The 9,805-nt window shown below is 42.9% G+C and overlaps 1 protein-coding gene across 1 annotated transcript in view; it reads right to left on the bottom strand.

Annotated features, from left to right (window-relative positions):
• Positions 1-305: 305 nt before the first annotated feature.
• LOC308280945 (kalirin-like) overlaps positions 306-9,805 on the bottom strand; it is a gene marked incomplete at both ends in the record, with an annotated part of 49,095 nt that continues 39,595 nt past the window's right edge. The window contains 3 exons of the mRNA XM_080755242.1: positions 306-630; positions 1,370-1,541; positions 1,853-2,038. Coding sequence (XP_080611368.1) covers positions 306-630; positions 1,370-1,541; positions 1,853-2,038 — 683 coding nt within the window. The remainder of the gene's footprint in view (positions 631-1,369; positions 1,542-1,852; positions 2,039-9,805) is intronic.

Genomic DNA, 9,805 nt, shown 5'->3' with positions numbered 1-9,805 from the left:
GCCACGGTGTGACGTATGGACTAGGGTCTTTCACACATGCGCGCAGCACGCTGCACAGTTAACCCTTTGTTGTCTCGTTGAGGAACGAGATAACTCCTTTTGGCACAGCGACCTCCAGTGGCTGTATCTCGTTACTGAACGAGTTTGGCCCCTTGGGTGTTAAGGGAGTAGGATCAAAACAAACAAACAAACAAACAAACAAAAAAAGCCACAGGCACAGGCAGCATGCTTTCTTCGGAGAAGAAAAAATATGAAATCAAACCAGGAAATGCGTCCCATCTGGGGATTTTGTGGGCGGGACTTACTTGATGTTGTGGGCGTCAGCTGTCGCCACGGCCGCTTCCCCCACCAGGAAGCAGGAAGTGGACACAGAGTCTTTTATGGTCTTTGTGGGCGGGACTTTGAGGACATGTCCCGGCACCCAGCCCTCGGCCGCCGATGATTGGCTGTCAGCTGGCCGGTAGACCAGGAACATGTTCTGCTTATTGGCTGCCAGGATCTGCACCATCTCGCCCAATGAGACGCTGACCTCGTTCTCCTTCACAGCCAAGTAGTCCTGACACACCTCCATGACACCTCCCTCTGCACCTCCCCCTTTCTCTTTCGGGTACTCGATAGGAGACTGCAGGGCTGGGAGAACACACACACACACACACACACACACACACACACACACACACACACACACACACACACACACACACACACACACACACACACACACACACACACACACAAATCCCCAAAAAGTTCAATAAGTATTGAACATAGGCAATCTAAAATCTCACAAGTTTGCAGCTCTGCTAAGTAGGCAAACGTCTAATGTCTCTTTTGGGTCTTGAGCTAAAACATAGCTACTGTAAGTAGACACACTGTGGCGCAATAGTGGGCTATTAATGCTACGTAGGAGACGTGGGGGAAGGAGCGCTTCTTTTCCGTTCACTAGCGTCGGCTACTCACCAGTGTCAGGGTTACTGAGGTTAGGTTTAGGGTTAGGTTTAGGCATAGTTTTACTGAGGTTAAGGTTAGGTTTAGGCATAGTTTTACTGAGGTTAGGGTTAGGTTTAGGCATAGTTTACTGAGGTTAGGGTTTGGGTTAGGTTTAGGCGACCACAGCCGAGTGCTCCAGACCTCCGCTCCAGCCAATCACAACCCGCGCCTTCTAATTTATGCGACACCGTCTCCTACCGTAGCAATTATTGACAGTAGAACTAAGAACACTGTAGAGCTCTAGACCCTGATGTTAGATAGGGGAGTGTGGAGGGCAGCTATCCAGGAGTCCTGAGTTGGTGTTGGCTAGACTACACTCTCGCATCGCTTCGGGAATGAATGTGAATGTGGGAAGTGGGCGTGTCTGTGCTCTCCTCACCAGACAGGAAGTTGCTCTGAGCGTCCAGGACTTCCTGTACGTCTCGAATCCACAGCCGCTTCACTTCCACGTTGGCGGCCTGCAGCGTGAAGCGCTCCGCAGAGCTGCGGCATGACAACACCAGCTTACAGGGATCATCATCCACATGCTCCTCTAGGCCAAGATATGATAACTGGAGGAGGAGGATGGTGATGATGATATATTATTATTATTATTACTATTACTATTATTACTATTATTCACACTTCTCTAAGCCAATATATGATACCTGGAGGAGAGGAAAAGAGAGGAGAACATTTTTGATCATAGTATTATAGTGTATCATTATATTAGTGGACACAATGAACAGTGGTTCATGGATGCTCTTCTTGAAATGTTCTTGAAAGCCCAGGATGTAAGATTCTTTCCACGGGGGTTAGAGTAGGGGTCAGGGATTGGGTAGGGGTCAGGGGTTAGGGTAGGGTCAGTGTTAGGGTCAGGTACCTTGATACTGTTCTTGAACTGGTACCCTGGTATAGACGATCCTTTCCTCAGCAGCTCGCTGAAGATGACAATCTGTTCGAACAGGAAGACCCGCCTCTCCTTGGAGCGCGACAGGACGCCGCCGTCCGTCTCCGTCACAAAGAAAGTTTCCTGTTGCAGCAGCTTGCCCTGACTGGTCAGTTTACCCTGTCAATCAAACCAGTTTACCCTGTCAATAAATTGAAAACTGCACGAAAACCCAAAATACATTACTAATCACGCCAAATGTACAGAATGCATATTGTGTTTACCTGGTATATTCTATAGTTTCAAATGCACAGAATGTTCTTTAGATCGCATGTTATGTAGCCTGGGATCAGTAGCATTTTTGGGTTTCTGATCCGGTGAGGAAAGAACCTACGCCATGTTCTAGTCATCAGGCGGACTACATGTTTGCCGGAACCACCAAACCGGACCAGAATCCAAAATGTTTAAAAGATACAAATTCATTCAGATACCAATATACAAATAAGAAACCCACAACACTCCCAGCCACTTCCAAGCTGGCCAGCGATGATTAATTAGAAGTAGTTAGTTGTGTATGTGCATTGTTTTTAGGGCACGGGCTGCCCTGTGTAAAAGAAAATATGTACATTTTTGAGATACAGTATAGGAGGCATTGCAAACCATACCTTTCAGTCAAAGAAAACCATCATTGAGCAATTAAATAACATTCATATTGTGTACAACTTGATTGTGCTGTGTAAAGCAATGTGAAAAATGTCTTGTCACCTTGACCCCATAGAATTCAATGAATGATATGAATAAATAAAAGAACACTTCATGTCATTTCAATGACATTTAATTACAAATAGAAGGAAAGTAAACAGTGTAGGCCTATAATCACCTTTGCATATGTATACAATAATATGCATATAAGCTGCTACTATAAAAACTCAAATCAAAATCAAATCACAAAAATCAAACTAGCTTCAGCCAAGTTATAGGTAGAACTTCTGAAGGGCTGTCCATGCATGCGTTGGCTTCTTTGCCATTCTCAAAAAGATAACTGGAGCACTTGGGTCTGCAGCATGTGTTATTACTTTGCTAATTGCAGGTGTGATGTTTCAACCATGTCTCAGCAGGAAACCGATGGACAGTGTTGGGAAAGTTCACTTTAAAAACGAACTAGTTCAAGTTCAAGTTCAGAACTTCTAAAATGAACTAGTTCATTTTTAGTTCATAATTCCCCATTATGAACTAAAGTTCATGGTTCCCCAAAATGAACTACATAGTTCTTTTTTAGTTCTTTTTTTAACCATATTTTTTTTATACTTTTGGCTATTCAAAAAAAAAAAAGAAAAAAGAAAAAAAAGGAAAATATATATATATAAAGGTCTATATATATATAAAAATGTTTAGACGTTGCTGCATGCTATTATTTGTCAAAATTATTGACTCAGTCCATATAGAACCACACACAGCAATAATTTCATCCAACTTAACATTGAGGTGCCCACAATATTTATGTGCCCACTGCCTAGTTCCCAGTCTTCCTGCACCCTTATTGTGAAGGGCTGAATGTAATAACCATGTTATTGTCTCATTGTGTGAAATATCATAATATTCAAAACAAATATTTGACTCCAATTGATTCCCCACACAGTATTGACTTGATATAGCAATACAAATATATATATATTACACAGCAGTTGTGGGAAAACTAAGACATTGTTCAAAAAACACAATTCCGATTTTGGTCATTTTGGAAATAGGGCAAAAAATATATTTTTCTTCAATCTACTGTCTTGACACTCTAACCAAAAGTGTTCTATAGACCATAATCTACAAATTGGAAGTGAAAGAAACTTTAACACACATTTGAAATAAAAACAAAAAATTACATGTACAAGGAACCCCACTAGAAAAAAAAACAAAAAATTACATGTACAAGGAACCCCACTAGAAGGCAGACGTTTCTCGTGCACAGCATGTTTCCGCGTTGGTTAAAGTAGCTGATCTACAAGCTCACGTTGTCTCGTGGATGAGACGCGTTGTGAGCTTGCAGATCAGCTATTTTCGCCGTGCAACACACATAGGACAAAGTATAGTCAGTCAGGCTTGCGAGACGAGGAGGAGATTCACACAGTGCAGCAGCAGAGTGCAGACAGCACCGCATATCAACGGAGGAACGTTCACGAGGAGCTGCGTGCAGTGCCTACTATTGGAGCATGTGAATGAAAAGAGAGACGAGAGGAGCAGAGGACAGACGACCGCGGAGGCGCGGACCGCCGCATGAACGGCCGACGAACGCCGACGAACGTCGTTCACGGGCGTCAGAATGACCGCGTTCGACAATATCGTTCATCAAGCGAAAACAATTACGTTCAGTTCACGTTCGCCCAAAATATGAGCGTGTTCATGAACGATCGTTCTTTGAACGCGTTCGGGTACAACACTGCCGATGGATTGTGCAGTCCAAGTAGGGAATGAGGCTTTACTCCAGGTGAAGGAGTTTAAGTATCTCGGGGTCTTGTTCACGAATGAGAGAAAGGGGAAGACGGAGAAGGAGATCAGCCGGAGTATCGGAGCAGCAGGAGCGGTTTTGCAGTCGCTAAATCGCACTGTGGTGAAGAAAAAAGAGTTGAGCCGGAAGGCAAAGCTCTCTGTCTACCGAGCAATCTTCGTTCCTACTCTCACTATGGTCATGAAGTGTGGGTCATGACCGAAAGTATAAGGTCGCGGGTGCAAGCGGCCGAAATGGGTTTCCTCAGACGGGTGGCTGGTATCACCCTTAGAGATAGAGTGAGAAATTCAGTCACCCGAGAGAGACTTGGAGTAGAACCGCTGCTCCTACACTTGGAAAGGAGTCAGCTTAGGTGGTTCGGGCATCTAGTACGGATGCCCCCCGAGCGCCTTCCTAGGAAGGTCCTCGATGCGCGTCCCACTGGGAGGAGACCCTGTGGCAGACCAAAGACCAGATGGAGGGATTATATCTCCAAACTGGCTTGGGAACGCCTCGGTATACTCCCTGAGGGAGTGGAGGAAGTTGCTCAGGATAAGGAAATCTGGAGGTCTCAGTTGGAACTGTTACCCCCGCGACCCTATTCCGGATAAGCGGTTGAAGATGGATGGATGGATATCGTCAGACTAAGATGATGCAATGATGCAGGCATGCAGCAGCAGACCATCGATGTAATCAAAGCGATCGGCTATAACGTAATGATCAGTCAAACTAATTGGATATTAAATAAAGGATGGCCACAGTCTGTGTGGTTTAGCAGGCATCACATAGCAGGGCAATGATAACAAATGCACATAGCAGGGCAAAGACAACAAATGCAGTATATCAAATTATAAAGTCTTATAAAGATTTCCTCGTTGCAATGAACAGCCAATTGATTTCCAAATGGACAAAGGGTAACGTTAAAAAACACAGTTTTATAGAATTACCACAGAATGACAAAAGAACAAGCTGACAAAGAGTCAAAATGTATCAAAATAAAACTTTATTTGTATTTATTCCTTGGTGTCTCCTGGCTGCCCATCCTTCTTCCTTGTCTAGGAACGCGGACCGAACACGGATTAGCTGTCTGTGGATTCAGGGTTTTGTGGGGGCAGGCATTGGCTTTTCGCAGAAGGGGGAAAGATTTGACTGGTCGGGATTTCACATGACTGCCAGGAATCCAGCATCACAATTGGCGTCCGCCAAAGCTCGACAGACAAGTGCAGGTGTCACCGTGCCCCACTAGATTCGCATTGTTATGTGTAGTTCTTTTGTAGTTCTTTTGACGTTAGGCCTACGTCAAGTTGTCGTTTGTTGTAGTCATCAGGCGGCTGAAACCAGAAAACCGGAAACCCCTGAGTGATACTAGCTAGCACATTACATTTGTCCTAAAAATATGTCCGTGTTTCCCCCTAAGATGGAGTATGTCAAAAGGAACATTTGGGAGAATATCCGTTTCCATTATAGGACAGGTTGAACATAACTTTCATACTTGGCTTTTTAGCTTACAATGCGTCAAAATGTGACAAGTTCTAAGCTTATAGATCTGCTTTTTGGCAAAGAGATTTAGTGCAGATTGAAAAAGAAAAAGGACAGTGAAACTTATGTTCGTTTTAGTCAGTTGAAGGGTCTGAGTGGTTAAATTGAAATAAATATTTTTTTATAATTATAGGCTATTAAACTATATATAATTATATAAAATAATAATATAAATATAAAATTATTACTTGTGCCAGCAGATTGCCCAACTACTGCATTCAGTGGCGTATCTGTTTGCGTATCTGTCTGCCCAGTGTAATTTAGATCAGGTCGAACTTGATGTTGACGTCACAAGTATGCTGGTCATTCATTGGCTATGGCTTGGACGAACCCTCTCTGATTAGCTGTGTAAGGTAAGGCTTGGTAAGTTCAGTCACTGGGATTACACTGGGAAGACAGATACTCCACATACAAAATCACTGATCGCAGTCCTGCTGGTGCACAAGTAGGCCATATATGGCCACAAGTCACAAGTTAGCACCTCGACATAGTGGTCTAGTTAATAATTCTAACTAGTATCGTGCGGCACCACTTGAGAAGCCCTGGACTAGAGCTCATGTTAACTCTGCTTGTTCTGATCGCACTCTCTGGGACTGCTGCGGCTCTTCCTTCAGCGACCAAACCGATGACGTATAGACATCCGCCGGCGTAATGGGAGAGTCGACATAGCGCTGGTCAGACGGACGTGTAGTTCTTTTGACTAGCGCGATTTCCAGAGAGTGAGACAGATCAAGGAATGTAGCCTACCTACACTCAACATGAAAACATTATGCACGGGCAATAAAAAAAGTACACCACCTGAAACTAAGCCCCATTTCCTTTGTAAATGATCTCCTATTTCACTTTTATTATGTATTTTCCCCTTGTTTTTATGACTCCTTTTTTTTCTCCCCTTTTGTTAATGACAATTCTCTATGCAAAGTACTGTGTTGTATTCGTCTGTCTTTCAATGTTATATGAGATATATGTGTAGGCTAAATAAGACAAAAAGCTTACTAGGATCTCCTTTTAGTTGACCTTGTACCAGTGATTTGTACTGTCATAAAACTGTACCTTTTCCTATGCAAACTTCTAATAAATTCTTCAATCAATATAAAGGAAAAGTACACTACAAATAACCACACGAACCCCAGCTATGCATAGGCTATTCTGGGGGGGAATAAGCCAAATAGCCGATCTACAAGCACACGACGTGTCGTGCTGCAACAAGTAGTGAGCTTGATCGTCTATTTTTGGTAAAGATTTGGTGTTTATAAAATAAAGCAGTCAAATAAATGTGGGTCCGTTTTTGCTGAGAATAGGGTTTAATGGGCTACATGCAGTTTTGGGCAAGTTACTGACAAATAGTAACTAGTTACCGTCACTAGTTACTTCATTTCAAAAGTAACTCAGTTACTTTACTGATTACTCATACCAAAAAGTAATGCGTTACTGTGAAAAGTAACTTTTTAGTTACTTTTTCGTTTTTAGTTAAGTAATTTTTAGTAATGACCTAATAGCCTGCATGGATAAACTTTATAGCTTGTAATCCAAAAGAGAAATTAGACATTTGCCTGTGACCCAAACTAGTGAAAACAGCAGATCTCCAAGCTCACAACGCATCGCTTTGCGCTGCGTTGTGAGCTTGGAGATCTGCTATTTTCACTATTTCTTAAATATATTTGTGTTCTAATTTAGGCTGTCAGTCGATTAATGCTGCATGCCTGAAGAAGGCCTATGACCAAAAGCTTGCACTTTATTTAACTGGAAATGAAGAACATGATTTCCTCCATTTAATTTTTCATTAGGACAGATTTAAAATAAATAAACGTTTACAGAATCCTTATGCTAAGAGCATATTCACCCAAAGTAAGCTAGATCGTCTATTTTTGGTGAAGAGAGTTGATGGAAAAATAGTGCAACTCAGGGGTGTTTTACAAAGCAAGCATGAGGCATTAGAGGGTCTAAATTGGTTTAACTGAAGTAATAGGCTATTGATAAATGTATTATCAATAGCCTAAATCTAAAATGTAAATTTATTCAAGCAAAATCTTAATGCAAAACGATTGTCTTAACCGTTTTAGTGCCAGCCCCTAGAGGGCGCCAAAGAATGCCAGGGTTTGTCCCATAGGCGAGCGTATTAGCATCCGGGGACTCACGTTGCAGTGACGCTTGTGCTCACGTTCGTGCACGTCATGGAAAGGTCCCGGATGAAAATGGCTACAGAATAGCTATTAGCATTTTGTCATTTAAAAGATCATTTTTAGGCGATTTCGCCGTAAATAAACCTCGCGCCACATCCCTAAAAACACAATCCAGAGATATGGGCCTCCAAAGATGTGGTTTTTCATTGGATTCGGCGGCGATTCGCGGCAACGTTCGCGGCTAACGGCCGGCCGGGGGGCGGCCGGATTTCGAACACTGGATTGAAAATTTAGGCCCAGGCTTCAGAAGGCCTCGGATCATTTTATTCATTTCATTAAAAAAGCCGAACATGTTCGGGATAGGCACACTGGACGTCGTTCCGGAAGCGGCGCTTCAATGTTCACATTCAGTGAACATTGGGGGGCTCAAAAATGTATTTTAAACCATTTTTAATGGAATATATCGTCGGACCATGTAAAATGGCTAGCTGGCTAGCGTAGGACGAGCCAGGACCACCCACGACTCTACAAGCAGCTCAGGGTAAGTCAATTAATAAAAAAAAAATTGTATTGGATTGAAATAAAGCCGAACATGTTCGGGATAGGCACAGAATGAGTTAAAAGCTAAAATAAATAAGGCTGCATGTACCTTATCTGACTCTAGACTGTTCCTTTCAAATATTTAAGGGCAAAATATTACCTCATGACACTGCTGCTGTTGTTTTGGATTGTAAAGCCTCTGTAAGGGACTGTTACATACTGTATAGCCTACATTCCTGTTGCTTAATGTACTTTGTGAAACTATCAGAGGAGACTGGGACTAACGATCTTTAACGGGTTTCACCTGGACATGCATTGATTAATCCAGCGTCAGCGTGTGGACAGACACACACCACAACAAAGTGAACTGATTTTTTTTTCAACAACTGAGAAACGAGAGGTGGTTTTCCTTTGAAACTGGCTAAAATAAAGGGCCATTTATAGGATGTCTTTTTCTGTAGCTTGCAAGCAATTGCAGCTTTTGCAGTGCTGTTGCATTCTGTTATGAAAGAGAAAGTAAACTCCTGCATAGACCGTCTGGACGCAGGAAAGCCTGGTGGATGCGCTTCTTCTTTTTTTTTTTTTTTTTTTGAGACGACATTGACACAGGATTATGGAATATATCCTTACATTGCAAAGATAATCAGCACCATCTAAAGGTTATCAGCACCATCTTGTCTGACACATGCATGGATTTAATACAAGACGTTGTCTGTATCTGTAGTCGCATTTTAAGTCTATCCACAAGTTTCCGCGGGAGTTTACTGGAGACTATCAGAACCAAACTTCCGGGTTTAACAGCAGACATACAAGCTCACGTCGCGTCGCAGATGCAACCCGTTGTGAGCTTGTAAATCGGCGGCGGAACATCAGTGCAGACGTTTGCGCAATGCACTATGGGGCGTAGGAAACTCGTGGATATGTCTGCACGGGACCGTACCTATGATCCCCAGGTTCTATGTTCCCCAGGTTCTATGTTCCCCACTTCCCCCCAAAAAAGGTTCTATGTTCCCCAGGTTCTATGTTCCCCACCCTGCTCCTCAAAAAAAGGTTCTATGTTCCCCACTAAACCAAATAAAGGTTCTATGTTCCCCGCTCACAAAAAATGCAGGAAATGGTGGGCGCAAAACAAAAATGCAGGTAATGGTGGGCCCTGGTAATGGTGGGCCCTGGGCAATTAGCCTTCGGTATATCCTTTTCAATAGAGGCATGATCAACATTAGCCATCATCTGCAGTTTCCAGGTGCTTTATTTATAAAACAGATA

Source organism: Nannobrachium achirus (assembly GCF_963921795.1).
Source record: "Nannobrachium achirus genome assembly, contig: SCAFFOLD_315, whole genome shotgun sequence".
Taxonomy (NCBI): Eukaryota; Metazoa; Chordata; class Actinopteri; order Myctophiformes; family Myctophidae; genus Nannobrachium; species Nannobrachium achirus.
Note: the sequence above shows the minus strand (reverse complement) of the source record. Positions and strands in the feature narration are given on the sequence as shown.